The sequence below is a fragment of the Cheilinus undulatus genome, linkage group 14 (genome assembly GCF_018320785.1).
Source record: "Cheilinus undulatus linkage group 14, ASM1832078v1, whole genome shotgun sequence".
Lineage (NCBI taxonomy): Eukaryota > Metazoa > Chordata > Actinopteri > Labriformes > Labridae > Cheilinus > Cheilinus undulatus.
In genome coordinates, this window is record NC_054878.1 from 110,909 (window position 1) to 129,884 (window position 18,976).

General features: G+C 48.0%; 1 protein-coding gene across 7 annotated transcripts in view; it reads left to right on the top strand.

The window, feature by feature from the left end:
- enah (ENAH actin regulator) overlaps positions 1–18,976 on the top strand; it is a 313,726-nt gene that overhangs the window by 77,503 nt on the left and 217,247 nt on the right. For 4 of the 7 annotated variants that reach the window (XM_041806186.1, XM_041806189.1, XM_041806190.1 and 1 more), the window contains exon 1: positions 10,388–10,508. The exons of 2 other annotated variants lie outside the window; for them this stretch is intronic. In XM_041806186.1, coding sequence (XP_041662120.1) covers positions 10,495–10,508 — 14 coding nt within the window. In that variant the 5' untranslated portion in view covers positions 10,388–10,494. Of the gene's footprint in view, positions 1–5,316; positions 5,389–10,387; positions 10,509–18,976 lie in introns of those variants that run through there. One more of the 7 variants, XM_041806188.1, reaches the window with a different exon arrangement.

The following is an 18,976-nucleotide window of genomic DNA, read 5'->3' on the forward strand; positions in this document are numbered from 1 at the left end:
TCGGATTTCGTAACCGAAAAAAAAAAACGCATCAGAAAATAACGGACCCAGTGTGTAAAGACCTTAACTTATAACATGTTGCTTAGCTAGTGGTTGCTAACATTAGCATGCTAAAGACAGCAGTATGGCGTTCATTAAGGGTGCACAGTCTCCACTTTTCTTGTTTATTGCACTCAGTTCTTGGACAGTTTTGGTTACTCCAGTGATTTTCCACATCCTTCTCAGTGAGACAGCACGCTGCTCACCTGCACACTCCAAATATTAAATACCTGGTACAGCAGTACCACTAATAATCTTTCTCAACAAAGCAGGTCTGCACTGAAACATGAAGTCTGAGATTAATTCTGATTAACTGTTTCTCAAGGAGGTTTGATTCTGTCTCTATCTGCTCTACAAGGTAAAATGTGGACTAATCTACTGTTTTTGTCAGTGTGTGTAGCTCAAACGTGACCATACACACTCACTAACACTCTGACAGGTCGCTCCGTGTCTCTCTAATCCTGTCAGCTCATTGGCCCGTTCCTCTGGAATGAACAGCACATCACCATAGTGACCACATGAATGGCCTGTTAGCATGAGAGGTGAGCTGAGGAGACGGGGGGGGGACAGAGAGAGAGGGATGGGGGGGCAGAGAGAGAGGGATGGGGGGGCAGAGAGAGGGACAGAGAGGTGGGGGGGGGGGCAGAGAGCTGAGAGTGTGAAGAGAGGAGATAGTGTGGGTAAAAGGGAGCAGAAGAATGAGCTAAAGGAAAAAGGATGAATGAATGAATGAGTGTTTGAGGAGGAGGAGTGGGAAACTTTAAAGAAGTGATACACTGGTTCTTTATCTGTTTAGTCAAGGAAGAGCTTTATTGCCATGGATAGTACTAGATCTTTCTGTCCTTCTCCCTTTCTCTCATTCTTTCCTGTTGGTTTGGTCCCTCCTTTCCTCCTCCTCTCCCTCCTATCCCTCCTCATGTGTTTGATGTGGTTCTGTAAATGTTAGAGTTTCAGTGTCAGATTCTTCTTTCCTTTGTTATAGTTATTGAAAGTTTGATTTATGAGTGTGATTGATGCAGAAGTCTAGATTGTTCTGCCCAGTGAAAAGTACATTTCTGATTTATTCTTTTATTCTGTTGGATAAGGAACGTCTTGGTCATTAACACGTCCTTTTGTTTGTCATGTCTTTGCCAGACCTTTGCACGTCTGTGTTCCAAGACTAACACTGACATACCCTCGTCCTCGGGACAATAAAATATGCCGTTGTCATAGTTACTGTAGGGATGGAGACTGACTGTCCTGTTGTTATAGTTACTGTAGGGATGGAGGCTGACTGTCCTGTTGTCATAGTTACTGTAGGGATGGAGACTGACTGTCCTGTTGTCATAGTTACGGTAGGGATGGAGGCTGACTGTCCTGTTGTCATAGTTACTGTAGGGATGGAGACTGACTGTCCTGTTGTTATAGTTACTGTAGGGATGGAGGCTGACTGTCCTGTTGTCATAGTTATGGTAGGGATGGAGGCTGACTGTCCTGTTGTCATAGTTACTGTAGGGATGGAGGCTGACTGTCCTGTTGTCATAGTTACTGTAGGGACGGAGGCTGACTGTCCTGTTGTCATAGTTACTGTAGGGATGGAGACTGACTGTCCTGTTGTCATAGTTACTGTAGGGATGGAGACTGACTGTCCTGTTGTTATAGTTACTGTAGGGATGGAGACTGACTGTCCTGTTGTCATAGTTACTGTAGGGATGGAGACTGACTGTCCTGTTGTTATAGTTACTGTAGGGATGGAGACTGACTGTCCTGTTGTTCTTACATCAGTCTGTCAGGAACAGTCGTTTAAATTAGTTAGGATTGACTAGATAAAGTGGATCAGCCACGCCCCCTTGTTCATCTTTGTTAGTCTTTAAAATGCTACTGACACACTCACATTTGACCTTATTGCTCCATGCCTTGTATCATTCCATCCATTCTAGGGCCAAAGATGAGTTCGTTAGCAGCTGTCTTACTGTAAAAAACACTGGACTCAAGGGCTTAGTCAGTCTTTGGACTCAGACAGTCCTGGGTCTCGGACAGTCCTGGGACTCAGACAGTCCTGGGTCTCAGACAATCCTGGGACTCAGACAGTCCTGGGACTCAGACAGTCCTGGGACTCGGACAGTCCTGGGTCTCAGACAGTCCTGGGACTCAGACAGTCCTGGGTCTCAGACAATCCTGGGACTCAGACAGTCCTGGGTCTCAGACAGTCCTGGGACTCGGACAGTCTTGGGTCTCAGACAGTCCTGGGACTCGGACAGTCCTGGGTCTCGGACAGTCCTGGGGCTCAGACAGTCCTGGGACTCGGGCAGTCCTGGGTCTCAGACAGTCCTGGGTCTCGGACAGTCCTGGGTCTCGGACAGTCCTGGGGCTCGGACAGTCCTGGGTCTCGGACAGTCCTGGGTCTCGGACAGTCCTGGGTCTCGGACAGTCCTTGGTCTCGGACAGTCCTGGGTCTCGGACAGTCCTGGGTCTCAGACAGTCCTGGGACTCAGACAGTCCTGGGTCTTGGACAGTCCTGGGGCTCGGACAGTCCTGGGTCTAGGACAGTCCTGGGTCTCGGACAGTCCTGGGTCTCGGACAGTCCTTGGTCTCGGACAGTCCTGGGTCTCGGACAGTCCTGGGACTCAGACAGTCCTGGGTCTCAGACAGTCCTGGGACTCGGACAGTCCTGGGTCTCGGACAGTCCTTGGTCTCGGACAGTCCTGTGTCTCGGACAGTCCTGGGTCTCGGACAGTCCTGGGTCTCAGACAGTCCTGGGACTCAGACAGTCCTGGGACTCAGACAGTCCTGGGACTCAGACAGTCCTGGGTCTCGGACAGTCCTGGGGCTCGGACAGTCCGGGGTCTCGGACAGTCCTGGGGCTCGGACAGTCCTGGGTCTCGGACAGTCCTGGGTCTCGGACAGTCCTTGGTCTCGGACAGTCCTGGGTCTCAGACAGTCCTGGGACTCAGACAGTCCTGGGACTCAGACAGTCCTGGGACTCAGACAGTCCTGGGTCTCGGACAGTCCTGGGGCTCGGACAGTCCTGGGTCTCGGACAGTCCTGGGGCTCGGACAGTCCTGGGTCTCGGACAGTCCTGGGTCTCGGACAGTCCTTGGTCTCGGACAGTCCTGGGTCTCAGACAGTCCTGGGACTCAGACAGTCCTGGGTCTCGGACAGTCCTGGGACTCGGACAGTCCTGGGTCTCGGACAGTCCTGGGTCTCGGACAGTCCTGGGTCTCGGACAGTCCTGGGTCTCGGACAGTCCTGGGTCTCAGACAGTCCTGGGATTCGGACAGTTCTGAGACTCGGACAGTTCTGGGTCTCGGACAGTCCTGGGACTCAGACAGTCCTGGGTCTCGGACAGTCCTGGGACTCGGACAGTCCTGGGTCTCGGACAGTCCTGGGGCTCGGACAGTCCTGGGTCTCGGACAGTCCTGGGTCTCGGACAGTCCTGGGTCTCGGACAGTCCTGGGGCTCGGACAGTCCTGGGGCTCGGACAGTCCTGGGTCTCGGACAGTCCTTGGTCTCGGACAGTCCTGGGTCTCGGACAGTCCTGGGTCTCAGACAGTCCTGGGTCTCAGACAGTCCTGGGGCTCGGACAGTCCTGGGTCTAGGACAGTCCTGGGTCTCGGACAGTCCTGGGACTCAGACAGTCCTGGGTCTTGGACAGTCCTGGGGCTCGGACAGTCCTGGGTCTAGGACAGTCCTGGGTCTCGGACAGTCCTGGGGCTCGGACAGTCCTGGGTCTCGGACAGTCCTGGGTCTCGGACAGTCCTGGGTCTCGGACAGTCCTGGGTCTCGGACAGTCCTGGGGCTCGGACAGTCCTGGGTCTCGGACAGTCCTGGGTCTCGGACAGTCCTGGGTCTCGGACAGTCCTGGGTCTCGGACAGTCCTGGGTCTCGGACAGTCCTGGGTCTCGGACAGTCCTGGGTCTCGGACAGTCCTGGGTCTCAGACAGTCCTGGGACTCGGACAGTTCTGAGACTCGGACAGTTCTGGGTCTCGGACAGTCCTGGGACTCAGACAGTCCTGGGTCTCGGACAGTCCTGGGACTCGGACAGTCCTGGGTCTCGGACAGTCCTGGGTCTCGGACAGTCCTGGGTCTCGGACAGTCCTGGGTCTCGGACAGTCCTGGGTCTCGGACAGTCCTGGGGCTCGGACAGTCCTGGGGCTCGGACAGTCCTGGGTCTCGGACAGTCCTTGGTCTCGGACAGTCCTGGGTCTCGGACAGTCCTGGGTCTCAGACAGTCCTGGGTCTCAGACAGTCCTGGGGCTCGGACAGTCCTGGGTCTAGGACAGTCCTGGGTCTCGGACAGTCCTGGGACTCAGACAGTCCTGGGTCTTGGACAGTCCTGGGGCTCGGACAGTCCTGGGTCTAGGACAGTCCTGGGTCTCGGACAGTCCTGGGGCTCGGACAGTCCTGGGTCTCGGACAGTCCTGGGTCTCGGACAGTCCTGGGTCTCGGACAGTCCTGGGTCTCGGACAGTCCTGGGTCCTGTACAGGCTGCTTATTGTGAGTGTTATCTGAATGATATCAGGCTGTGATGCGAGGAGGGTGAGGAGGAGTTTGTAGTGATTATTTAGAGCACCGTGGAGTCATTGGAGAAAATGGGACTAAGAAAATCTCATTATGGAACATCAGGCTCTGTGCAGCATTCATTCAGTCCACAGATGGAACAGGACGTACTAAATGTCTGAGTCTGTTAGCTTCATGCTAACACATGGTGCAGATTCTCATTTAGTGGCTAACAGACGGCATCATTTTAAAGGATGATCCTAACCTGATAATTGAACAGACCTTTAAATGCACTGTTTCAGTGAAAGACATCCTTTCTGAAGTGAAGAAAAGTCAGTGTCCTGGCTGTTGATGTCTTTTATTTGATGACTAGTAAACAGATTTAGATGTGCTTGCGCCACCTATCAGTGGTATACTGTATTACAACCAGGTGTCTGAGAAAGAAATGTAAAAAAGTACTTTTAAGATTCATAAAGGTCAAATGAAACCATTGCTTTTATAAACTAGTGACTATTTAGATGATCAAAGATCACGTCCCATCTCTGCTCCTTTATATATTTTCGTTCAGTTGCTGTCCTTTGGTCAGCTGTTGATGTTATTGGATGTGTTTTATGAACAGAATTGGATTAAGCTGATGGTCGTAGCTTCAGTTCTGGAAACAAGGAGAAGGACCGTGACTTTGTGTCTTGTTTTAAGCTGCATCAGTGTATAAAATAATGATTTCTTCTGGTAAAGGACAGGACAAGAGCACGGTCTCCACATCAGCTGATGAAAAAGAACCAGAGGAGGAAAAGGACAGACTTCAGAGGGAGAGAAGCTGACGGGGCTGACAACACTGACATTTCACATCCACTGGAGTCTGAGTCAAAGTGAGGGTTGAATCTTTAGTCACATTTGCAGCGTGCCCCTTTGTGGATGTGAACTTTACAGCAGGAGGTATTTTTCCTTTGCGCTCATTAAACATTTGCGAGACTGTTGGAATGGTGGCGTTTGGTCAGAGCGCCCCATGATGGAGAACACACGCCGTCTATTTGGGTGTTTGGTGACAGCGGGATGAGGAATCTGCAGACAGCTCAGGCTATTTCAGAGCTGTGGGTCACACCTCTAAACATGATTGACAGCTGGTTTGTCCAGAAAGATGGACACCAGATCCACTTGACCTTTAACCTCCACGGTATGTTTTACACGAACCCCTTGACCCACGTAGGCTGTCAGGGCCTAGGCCGTATGTGACGAAGAGTTGGGCTTACTGTCAGTGATGTCATCACGTCCTCTGTGTTTACCTCTGAGCGCTCCAGTCCAAGCTCACATGGTGAAAAGTCGTGATCAGCTTTTCAGCACTGAGCCGAGTAGAATCATGTCTCCATGCAGTCAGTCTGTTTCTTCACCCAGGCGTAAAAGTCACCTCTATTTCTGCTGCAACAAAGCAGATCTCTGAGCTGAGCTGAGATGTTTCTGATTTTGAAGCTGTAATTACAAAGATCCCCTAAACAGGATGTTACTGTTCACACCATCTCCTACATCTGGGTCTGATACCAACAGTGCTTTGCATCGTGTGCTTGCTGTCCATCCTCTGTCCCTTCAGAATGGTATCCTCTGCCCCCATGTAGATAGTTTAATATCTTGGGCCTTTATTTTGAAAGTGGAGAAACAGAGATGTGGCATTTATCTCCTCTTTGTACAGTATGTTAACAATCTCTGAGAGTGAGGAAAAAAACAGGAAATTAAGGAAATACAGATGCCTTGTCATCTCCCTCTTTCTTTGTTCCTTGTCCATCTCAACAGAGATTGATAAGGATGGGGCGTAGATGAAAACGTTGCACTGCTTTGCACTACTTTGCACTATTTTGCAATACTTTGTATGACCTGCACAAGGCCAGCCTCAACTCTAATCAGGACGTCCTATAATGAAAGTTCTTCAGAAAAGCCATGTTGGATTGGGATGGGATCCCTGTCATGCCCTGGTAACTGTGACTTTGCTCAGTGCTGAGCTGAAGCTGATTAATGTTGGGTCCATGTAATAATATTTCAAAGAGTTCAGCCTTTAAGTCTGTTGATAACTTTGATTATGAAAAGAGAATATATGGGTATTGATTGGATGATTAACAACACAGCGGCGCTGGGGTTAACACTGTAGCTTTCAAAAACATGCTTGTTAGGTTGATTGATGACTCTAAATTGCTCGTAGGTGTGAGTGTGAAGGTGTCTGGTTGTCTGTCTGTCAGCCCTGTGATTGACTGACCAGTCCAGGGTGAACCCCGCCTCTCACCCAATGACAGCTGGGATAGACTCCAGCCCTCAGGGGGCCCCTAAGGAGATAAGCGGTCTAGAAAATGATGGATAATTAATATAAGGACCTGAGACTGCAGGGCTGTGTGCACAATAGCACCAAAGACTTTACAGACAAGCAGCAAGTTGTTGGTAATGTCCACATTAGAATAAACTGTAAAAGCACTCGCTCACCTCACTCAGAGTGTAAGAAATGACTCTAAAGCTGATCTAGTTCTGCTTAAATAAACTGAAAAAAAGACTATTTCAAAAATTCTTTAGGGCCAGTAGTGGATGTTGAAAATATACTACATTAACATAGAATGAGTGAGGCCGTGTTCAGATAGGGCTGTCAGCACAAAGGATGCATTCACAATGAAATAGAAAATAGAATACTGGAGGAGAGAGACGGACACTGGTGACAAAATCATGTTTGATTTAAATCATTTATTATTAAAACTGTTGCAGTTAAATGATGGCACAGTATTTTTCAGATATATTTGTGGCTTTCTGTGCCTTCATTTAGAGAGGGGGACTGTGCATAGAGTCAGAAACAGGGGTGAGAGTGGGGGACGTGCTTGAACCCTGCCTGCATACATGAGGACGACCAGTGGCTGAGGCATGTCTCAGTGTGTCATGGGAACCGTACAGTACATTATTGCAACTATACAACAGGAAAGCACTCAGTGACGCATGTTAAAGAGGCTATGTAGTTTGGATATGAATATGGTGGGCCTTAGAAAAGTTTGAAAATCACTGTGCTGGGCCGTCCACATGTTTAAAAACCTGTGTTTGAAGGTGGGTTAAATGAGCATTCAATGAGAAAATCAAAGTCATAAGATAATATTCCCTTTCTAATTTAACACTACAGTTAAGGTCATGTGCATACATGTTAAAAGTTGACCGTTTTAAACCATCTATTTTTAAATGTAACATGTTGTAATTTATAAAACTGCTTGTTTAAAAAAATGTTCACACAATAACGTTTCTTTATCCTTCTTATTATATTTCTATTGTGTACCGATGGCTACCATGTCAGCTCTCAGACATGCCTAACGCTGCTGTGAGCTCAGTTCAGACTAAATACTGGACTAGAAAACTACTGAATGTCAGAATCTTGGTCAGATTCAGGAACTTTCTCCTCCAGTGAGCTGGAGGCCATGGTGATGGTGCAGGACCACGGACTGTTAGGAGGACCACGGACTGTTAGGAGGACCACAGACTGTTAGGAGGACCACGGACTGTTAGGAGGACCACGGACTGTTAGGAGGACCACGGACTGTTAGGAGGACCACGGACTGTTAGGAGGACCACGGACTGTTAGAAACCATAATCATGCTGTGGTTGGTTCATAATCATGCTGTGGTTGGTTCATAATCATGCTGTGGTTGGTTCATGATCATGCTGTGATTGGTTCATAATCATGCTGTGGTTGGTTCATAATCATGCTGTGGTTGGTTCATAATCATGCTGTGGTTGGTTCATAATCATGCTGTGGTTGGTTCATAATCATGCTGTGGTTGGTTCATAATCATGCTGTGGTTGGTTCATGATCATGCTGTGGTTGGTTCATAATCATACTGTGGTTGGTTCATAATCATGCTGTGGTTGGTTCATAATCATGCTGTGGTTGGTTCATAATCATGCTGTGGTTGGTTCATAATCATACTGTGGTTGGTTCATGATCATGCTGTGGTTGGTTCATAATCATACTGTGGTTGGTTCATGATCATGCTGTGGTTGGTTCATAATCATACTGTGGTTGGTTCATGATCATACTGTGGTTGGTTCATGATCATGCTGTGGTTGGTTCATGATCATGCTGTGGTTGGTTCATGATCATGCTGTGGTTGGTTCATGATCATGCTGTGGTTGGTTCATGATCATGCTGTGGTTGGTTCATGATCATGCTGTGGTAGTGTCAGGCTGACTGGAGCGTTGGTTTAAAAGCTTCGAATCTCATCCTACCTTCGCAGCAGCCTCTGTGGCTTTGTCCTGCATTATTCTGTTCACATCGTGTGCTGCTGGCTCCTCAGACTGCCCCCCCCCCATCTCCTGCTGTGAGGTTTTTATGTGGACAGTAAACTCCTGAGTTTCTCAGCCCTCTTGAACGTTTCAATAAACTCTGAGGAGTGCATATGCAGCTAAAGACTGAGGGGAGATTCTGTATGGACCCGCACCCTCTCAGAGTGTGGTCTATAGGATTCCTCTCTACGGTCTTCAGACTGTGTTTTCAGCTCCCTGTGGGCCCTGAAAGCCTAACATTTCTCTTCCTGCTGCTCCATTGATCATCTGGGTTTCAGATCAATCCCTGTCCTCCAGCAGAGCTATTTACAGTCCAGCCACTGTGCTGTTTGTCAGGAACTACAGCCTCAGAGCTCTTCATCGTCGTACTAGTGAAGGTCTTAGTGTAATAAAGTGGAACAGCAGACATCTGTTCAGCAGTATATATGCAAGGCTGTGAGTTATGATCTGTCTCTAAAAACCCAAAGAGTGAAGGCCTGGTTCTGCTGGGTCTGACAGGCTGTGTCACATGGTTACCTGCTCTGAGCCGCCATCAGTGACGGTAGGGCGAGGAGACGATAATAATGATAATATTATAATAATAATAATAATAATTATTATTATTAGTCTCTGTAGCGTCTCTTAAACAGAACCGGCCGCCACAGACAGAGAGCAGAGGAGAGTGGCGGTGACTCCTAGATCCTCAGTTGTCCCTCACATCCCACCGTCACACTGATGACAGCTCCGCAGCCCTGCACAGTCCTCCAGAAAACAACCTGAATGTAAAAAATCAGAAATGACAGAGAGCATAAGCTTTGCAGACTCTTCTCCTTCAGGTAGACCCTCTGTGGATGCAGACTTGGACTACACATGGGGGGATGGGTTCTCTGGGTGATGAGCATGCAGATGAAAGGCAGTCTTTGGGTCCTTGGTCCTGTTTATGTATTTAAATGCCAAAATGGGCTGGACACGTCCTGGGGCAGGCGTTAGTATACAGGAGCGGGCCGCCCAATGACAGTTCAGTGTGGGAAACACTGGAGCGACGAGTACGAGTTTGTTGGCTGTTCACGACTGTTGATAGAATCAGAGGATATTTTCAGGTTCATTTACTGGAACTTGACAGACCTTCAGACATGAAACAGCCTAATAATATCATATATTAATGATTTTAATGATTAATATCATTGTGAATGTACAGATTTACTAGTGTTACTTTGTCGGTCAAACTTTATGGAGCATTAGTGGAACACTGACCTTTGACCTTTGTTCTTTGGTTTCTTTTGTTTGAACTCTTGGAAACATGGAGCATTCAGAGTGGTTCAGCCTCGTAGGAAGGCTCTAACAGTAAATCTCCTATATAATCCATACCAATGATCTATTTCTGGAAAGGCCCCCCCACCCCCCAACTGCAGACCCCTCACCACCCCCGTCTACCCCCACCCAGCTGCTCCACTTTTAGCCCTGGCTCCTGTGAGGTGAGCGAGTGTGGGTGGGTGTAGGGGCAAATGGGGAGGGGGCCTGGCCACTGTCACTGTCCATCTAAACGCCGGTTCACTCCCCCCCCCAAAGTCGGCCAGTCAGTCCTGGAGCCAGCAGAGCAGCTGCTGAGTCAGTCGCTCCGTCTGTGGAGAAAGTGGAGACCTCCAGAACTAAATCTAACGCTTCCAGAAGACTACCTGGATTTAACCCAGACCCATGCCAAGATGACTCGTGACTCGTAAGTTTCAGCGGGTGTTTAAGAGGCAGTGGAGCTGCTTTTGGGGCCGTAGATAGCTGGTTAAGAAGGAGGGGGCTCAGAGATAGCTGGTTAAGAAGGAGGGGGCTCAGAGATAGCTGGTTAAGAAGGAGGGGGCTCAGAGATAGCTGGTTAATAAGGAGGGGGCTCAGAGATCGCTGGTTAAGAAGGAGGGGCTCAGAGATAGCTGGGTAAGACGGAGGGGGCTCAGAGATAGCTGGTTAAGAAGGAGGGGGCTCAGAGATAGCTGGTTAAAGAGGAGGGGGCTCAGAGATAGCTGGTTAAGAAGGAGGGGGCTCAGAGATAGCTGGTTAAGAAGGAGGGGGCTCAGAGATAGCTGGTTAAGAAGGAGGGGGCTCAGAGATAGCTGGTTAAGAAGGAGGGGGCTCAGAGATAGCTGGTTAAAGAGGAGGGGGCTCAGAGATAGCTGGTTAAGAAGGAGGGGGCTCAGAGATAGCTGGTTAAAGAGGAGGGGGCTCAGAGATAGCTGGTTAAGGAGGAGGGGGCTCAGAGATAGCTGGTTAAGAAGGAGGGGGCTCAGAGATAGCTGGTTAAGGAGGAGGGGGCTCAGAGATAGCTGGTTAAGAAGGAGGGGGCTCAGAGATAGCTGGTTAAGAAGGAGGGGGCTCAGAGATAGCTGGTTAAGAAGGAGGGGGCTCAGAGATAGCTGGTTAAAGAGGAGGGGGCTCAGAGATAGCTGGTTAAGAAGGAGGGGGCTCAGAGATAGCTGGTTAATTAGGAGGGGCTCAGAGATAGCTGGTTAAGGAGGAGGGGCTCAGAGATAGCTGGTTAATAAGGAGGGGCTCAGAGATCGCTGGTTCAGCAGGAGGGGGCTCAGAGATAGCTGGTTAAGAAGGAGGGGGCTCAGAGATAGCTGGTTAATAAGGAGGGGGCTCAGAGATAGCTGGTTAATAAGGAGGGGGCTCAGAGATAGCTGGTTAAAGAGGAGGGGGCTCAGAGATAGCTGGTTAAGAAGGAGGGGGCTCAGAGATAGCTGGTTAAAGAGGAGGGGGCTCAGAGATAGCTGGTTAAGGAGGAGGGGGCTCAGAGATAGCTGGTTAATAAGGAGGGGGCTCAGAGATAGCTGGTTAAAGAGGAGGGGGCTCAGAGATAGCTGGTTAAGAAGGAGGGGGCTCAGAGATAGCTGGTTAAGAAGGAGGGGGCTCAGAGATAGCTGGTTAATAAGGAGGGGGCTCAGAGATAGCTGGTTAATAAGGAGGGGGCTCAGAGATAGCTGGTTAAAGAGGAGGGGGCTCAGAGATAGCTGGTTAAGAAGGAGGGGGCTCAGAGATAGCTGGTTAAGTAGGAGGGGGCTCAGAGATAGCTGGTTAAGGAGGAGGGGGCTCAGAGATAGCTGGTTAAAGAGGAGGGGGCTCAGAGATAGCTGGTTAAAGAGGAGGGGGCTCAGAGATAGCTGGTTAAGAAGGAGGGGGCTCAGAGATAGCTGGTTAAGGAGGAGGGGGCTCCGTCTTGCCTTTAACGTTTTTCTGTCACTGTTATCTCCTCTGAAGTGAAGGTTAGCGTTCACAGTGCCGGCTCTGAGGGGTCGGAGTGTACGATGAGGATTAGCCTGCCTACCTTTACTCGTCTGTACTGTCTTCATCTCTTTGGCCTCTCTTCCACTCAGATGAGGAAGCAGCTTTAGCTTTTAGCTCTGTCCACTATTCATTCATTATTTGGAGCCTCTCTGGCTGCATGAGGAGCTTGTGTATTTATAGAAGTGCAGTGGCTGTTAAAGTGGTCAGAAGGGAGCGTGGAGCTCTGTTACAGGAGAAGACTTTTCTCTGGGCGAGGTGATGGGCCACTTTTCTCCTTCAGCGCCTCTGGAGCTGCCGCTGCTGGCTTTCCAGAGGAGCTAAAAGCTCTTCGTGGCCGTCTCCCCTGGGTTTCTGTGAACGTGTGGACTGTGTAGAGCTTTTATTTCTCTTCTGTTTTTAAATTCAGCACGAGTGCTGCCAGTGAGAGTTCTGCTTTAGCTTTGCTTTCAGTACTCTGTTGTTGCATATATGAATGTATGAAAGGGGCCTGTATGCATCATAAATCCTCATCCTGGATACTCTTCTTCATCATCATCTGCAGAATTAGACCAGATATTCAGTGTGTTGTTCCTCAGCTAGGGGTCGGGCTGGAGCCTATCCCAGCTGAGGGGGTCAGGCTACACTGTGGACTGGTTTCCAGTCGGTAACCAGGCAGCTCCCACTGAAACCTACGGCCAGTCTAGAGTCACCAGTTCATCTGAGCAGCATGTTTATAGTAGTGGGAGGAGGCCACAGACCAAAACCCAGAAGGTTAAAGTGCACATCTGAATCCAGCAGCAGAGGTTCCACTGGGGAACGAAGGTTTCAGTTTTATCAGGGCTGTAAGCTTTTTATCACAGTGAAACTGATGCCTTATTAATGTTTTGACTGAATAAGTTGCGTGCTACTTTGTTGTCTTAGGTGTAGTTAAGCTGCTGTAGCGCTACAGTAGCCGGTTGCTTCTCACTGTAACATGGTCCTGCTTTCACAGTGATGTAAAATCAGGATGCTGCTGAAACATTTAATGTCTGGTTTCACCTCAGACGGCTCAGTGGGTGAGAAGAGTCTCCTGCTCCTCGTGATATCAGAGATTTAACTCCTTCCTGTCCATAGCAAGCTCTTTTTTCCACCATAAAGCTAACGCTGTTACTTTCAATGTTCCAGCAGGAACTTTTTTATTTTTCAAAATAAAAGCAGATTTGTATCAGAACAGGAAGTACAGGGATGCCCAATATCAGATCTTTGCCATTACTTCTCAGTTTTCATAACTACTTTAAGCTGATACCAGTACTGATACGTAACATTTTACTGTTAAACACACACACACTAAAACACACACACACGCACACACACACACACACTAAAACACAGTGTCTCCTATACAGAGAGAGGCTGTGTGGGAAGTTGGCAGTCTTGTAGTTGTTTTACATTTGGGGCTTCATCCTGAGAGTTCAGGGCTCACAGTGGATGTCTTTGAGTTTGTGGCGCCCTAGACGGCCTGATGCTCCAGCCCTGTCTGGCTGATATTTATCAGTCGTACGTATCGGTAGACACGATCAGCAGTGTGACAGTAGCAGGTACTGCTGTGTGTCACCAGTGTAGACTGAACTCAAGACAGTCCCCGTGACAAATTCAGACTGAGCAAAAGAAAGCAACTAAGCATGAGCCCTGATCTTTAGACTTCAGTGAGCCATTTTGTACATGCACTCCTACATAACTGGCAATGGTTAACAGTGTGTTAAACCCTGTGTCTGACAGGATAAGCCTTTTAAGGCTGTCTCCTAGCCTTAAGGCTGTCTCCTAGCCCTGTTTTAAGGCTGTCTCCTAGCCTTAAGGCTGTCTCCTAGCCTTAAGGCTGTCTCCTAGTCCTGTTTTAAGGCTGTCTCCTAGCCTTAAGGCTGTCTCCTAGTCCTGTTTTAAGGCTGTCTCCTCCCAGCCATCAGTCAGACCCTCTACATGGATGACAGCCTTCAGTCAGACCCTCTACATGGATGACAGCCTTCAGTCAGACCCTCTACATGGATGACAGCCTTCAGTCAGACCCTCTACATGGATGATAGCCTTCAGTCAGACCCTCTACATGGATGACAGCCTTCAGTCAGACCCTCTACATGGATGATAGCCTTCAGTCAGACCCTCTACATGGATGATAGCCTTCAGTCAGACCCTCTACATGGATGACAGCCTTCAGTCAGACCCTCTACATGGATGACAGCCTTCAGTCAGACCCTCTACATGGATGATAGCCTTCAGTCAGACCCTCTACATGGATGATAGCCTTCAGTCAGACCCTCTACATGGATGACAGCCTTCAGTCAGACCCTCTACATGGATGATAGCCTTCAGTCAGACCCTCTACATGGATGATAGCCTTCAGTCAGACCCTCTACATGGATGACAGCCTTCAGTCAGACCCTCTACATGGATGATAGCCTTCAGTCAGACCCTCTACATGGATGATAGCCTTCAGTCAGACCCTCTACATGGATGACAGCCTTCAGTCAGACCCTTCACATGTGAGCAGACTCTGCTGATCTGAGTTACTACCTTTAAGGTCAGCCTGGAGTCTTTCTCATTCCAGTCAGAGTCCAGGGCTCAGATGGCCTCAGGGTTTGTCTATCACCTGTTGTGTTGGTGTCACCAGGAGGGCGAGTTAACCCAGCAACAATGACATCATTGTCCAGACTGACAACAGACGCCGCAGCTCAGATGACAGGATGACGGCGGCGCAGAGATAGCAGGGACACTGATAGCTCCCTAGCCTTCAGTCTGATCATCTCTGTCCTGTGTAACCTGGTTCATACCTATCATTCTGTTTAATCCAACACCTCCACCTGTTTGTTATTGTAGAAACAGTGTTCAGATAAATGATCTATGGTTGAAAACAGCAGACTGTAGTTTATGACTGTAGGGTTATTATCAGTCATTCACGGTAGAATAGCGCCCTAACTTTTTTGGACTCTGGGTTGTTTGATAGTGTCGTCTGTCTCTGATAGTCAGACATGTTGCTGTCCTGATGCCACAGCTGGTAGGTGACCTCTTCTTCTCTCTGTGGTTTATGAAGGCGCTCTGCCTGGATCACTCCCAGACCAGATGAAGACCACGCTGCTCCTCATGACTGCAGAGCTGAGGAAGGCTCAAGGCTTTCATCATCATCATCTCAGTACTTCTCCAAATGTCACGGTTTTCTCCGTGCCTCGGTTTCAGTGTCAGGCAGCAGATTAAAGTCAGAGAGAACACCTCCTGTCCTGTTCAGGTTCTCCTCCCTCTCTGACATGAAAACTGATCTGTGAGCAGACCGTGTACCTGAAACCTCCCTGTGGGAGTTCTGAAGGACAAAGGCTTCTTTTTCCATGCTGTTCTGCTCACTTTTGCTTCCTCATCAGTAATAGCAGCTCTCTGTGTTTAGGAGGGGAGCGTTCTCACACTGTTCAGAGAGAACAGTAACTGTATCAGGCATCGTCAGGGTCTCTGTGTGGACAATAGGATGAACCATTGTTCCCACATAGACACACCTACACCTGTCTGCCTCTCCATGAGGAGCTCTTTACCTCTGAACGCCCCTACAGACGCTCACCTCTGTGTTTGAGCTGCAGGGTGAGGTCGGACGGCTTGTTTGCTGTTAAACAGCCTCACTGTCTGCTCAAGGACTCTTCAGCTGAGACACCTGCTCTCAGTTTTTGACCTTCAGTCACCCCCCTCACTTCTCTGATTCACAGCTCTGCATCTAAATGTAGGTGTTTTTAATGAAACACGCAGCTGTCAGGGGCTTCCTGTCAAAACAATAAACAAAAGATGAGGCTGAGGATAGAGGGGGATCAGAGGAGAGACCCCAAAACCACCTGACACATTTAAGATCCTTATCAGATCATGAACCCTCATCATAGAGTATTATCAGACTGTTTAAAACATTTAAGATCCTTGTTCTAGAGAATGGAACATTAGAACGTCACAGTCTGAGTCAGCACACTGAACCCTCATCATAGAGTATTATCAGACTGTTCATTCTGAGGTCAGCTGATGTTTATTCTTAGAATTAGCTGTCAGGGTCCACACACATGCTGAAGCCCAGCATTAAGCCTTCATTTTGGCATGCTAGCTGTGCTAATGCTGTGAATGCTGGTGGAGCTAATGCTGGCCTAGCAGATGCTAGCGGTTGGTGCTGCTTCATGTTCCTAACAGTCCGTGGTTATGATGACGACTCTTTAGTGACTGTTGTGTTGAAACTCTAAGGCTTTTTTCCACCCATGTTTTACAAACATCTGAAACAGCTGTTCCCATAGTAACGGCGTCAGGGATCAGGGACCCCACCCTCCCTTGAGCGGGGATAAAGTGTGTGGTATTGCACAAAGCATCATGTACAAATTTTGCCTTTTAGGTAGTTTGTGTAACTTTTACTTGTATGTTAATAGAAATATCACTTGATAACTACCCTTTTATTTTAAAATCTGACTCATTTTAACAACATTTTTAAAAATTATATATACACTTTATGATTTTAAATCATTTTAAATTTCTCTTGAAAGCATCCAGCGACCCCCCTTCACTGTCTCACGACCTACCTGGAGGTCCCAAACCCCACTTTGGGAACCACTGCTCTAAAACACTGGTGACGCTGGTATGTGTCCCGCTGGCTGACCCCAAAGCTGCAGCGCCACCTACTGTCTCAGAACGTGTAGTCTCAGGAGGAAGAAAACAACTTTATTATGGGTGGATTTTATCCGTTGATGTTTTATTATCAGCACAATAAAAACATATAAAGTGTACGCAATATTGGCCGGTACTTTAGCGGCACTAATACTAATTGTGCATCCCTTCATGAATCTCATCGCTGGCCTCCATTGTTTACAGGCTTGCAGTCTCCTCGACTAATCCACACCTGTAGCTACCGCCTCCTTCTCCTCAAATGATGCTGATTGGTCCGGCCAATCTCTGACTGGGATCAGTCAGCTTAAAGCTTGAGTGCAGCCAAAGACAGCAGTGAAATGTAACCAGTCCATCAGCTTTTGGAGGTGAGAGCTTTGTTTCCTGGCTGTTAGGACCCGGGGCAAAAACGCAGCTTCCACTCACAGCTCCTGGACATCATTTTAAGACGTTTCCTCCTGGTGGATTTCTCTGGAATTGGAAGCTGTTGGAAATATACTTGGCTAAAAATGTATATAACATAGGCTTACTGGTTTTCAAAGTAATCCAGATATTGATCTCGTCATCGTTCAGAGTGGATTCAGATGAGAGTTTAGTGTAACTCCAGTTCTCTTTGGCAGGTTTACTGGTGTCCTAACTCCAGGATTACTGATGTCCTAACTCCAGGATTACTGGTGTCCTAACTCCAGGATTACTGGTGTCATAACTCCAGGATTACTGGTGTCCTAACTCCAGGATTACTGGTGTCCTAACTCCAGGATTACTGATGTCCTAACTCCAGGATTACTGGTGTCCTAACTCCAGGATTACTGGTGTCATAACTCCAGGATTACTGATGTCCTAACTCCAGGATTACTGGTGTCATAAGCATCATGTACAAATTTTGCCTTTTAGGTAGTTTGTGTAACTTTTACTTGTATGTTAATAGAAATATCACTTGATAACTACCCTTTTATTTTAAAATCTGACTCATTTTAACAACATTTTTAAAAATTATATATACACTTTATGATTTTAAATCATTTTAAATTTCTCTTGAAAGCATCCAGCGACCCCCCTTCACTGTCTCACGACCTACCTGGAGGTCCCAAACCCCACTTTGGGAACCACTGCTCTAAAACACTGGTGACGCTGGTACTGTGTCCTCCAGGATTACTGGCTGACTCCAAAGCTGCAGCGCCACCTTACTGTCTCAGGATTACGTGTAGTCTCAGGAGGAAGAAAACAACTTTATTATGGGTGGATTTTATCCAGGATTGATGTTTTATTATCAGCACAATAAAAACATATAAAGTGTACGCAATATTGGCCCAGGTACTTTACTGGCACTAACTCCAGGATTGTGCATCCCTTCATGAATCTCATCGCTGGCCTCCATTACTGGTGTTTACAGGCTTGCAGTCTCCTCGACTAATTACACCTGTAGCTACCGCCTCCTTCTCCTCAAATGATGCTGATTGGTCCGCCAATCTCTGACTGGGATTACTGGTCAGCTTAAAGCTTGAGTGCAGCCAAAGACAGCAGTGAAATGTAACCAGTCCATCAGCTTTTGGAGGTGAGAGCTTTGTTTCCTGGCTGTTAGGACCCGGGGCAAAAACGCAGCTTCCACTCACAGCTCCTGGACATCATTTTAAGACGTTTCCTCCTGGTGGATTTCTCTGGAATTGGAAGCTGTTGGAAATATACTTGGCTAAAAATGTATATAACATAGGCTTACTGGTTTTCAAAGTAATCCAGATATTGATCTCGTCATCGTTCAGAGTGGATTCAGATGAGAGTTTAGTGTAACTCCAGTTCTCTTTGGCAGGTTTACTGGTGTCCTAACTCCAGGATTACTGGTGTCCTAACTCCAGGATTACTGGTGTCCTAACTCCAGGATTACTGGTGTCCTAACTCCAGGATTACTGGTGTCCTAACTCCAGGATTACTGGTGTCATAACTCCAGGATTACTGGTGTCCTAACTCCAGGATTACTGGTGTCATAACTCCAGGATTACTGGTGTCCTAACTCCAGGATTACTGGTGTCCTAACTCCAGTTCTCTTTGGCAGGATTACTGGTGTCCTAACTCCAGGATTACTGGTGTCCTAACTCCAGGATTACTGGTGTCCTAACTCCAGGATTACTGGTGTCCTAACTCCAGTTCTCTTTGGCAGGATTACTGGTGTCCTAACTCCAGGATTACTGGTGTCCTAACTCCAGGATTACTGGTGTCCTAACTCCAGTTCTCTTTGGCAGATTACCGGTGTCATACCTCCAGTTCTCTTTGGCAGGATTACTGGTGTCATAC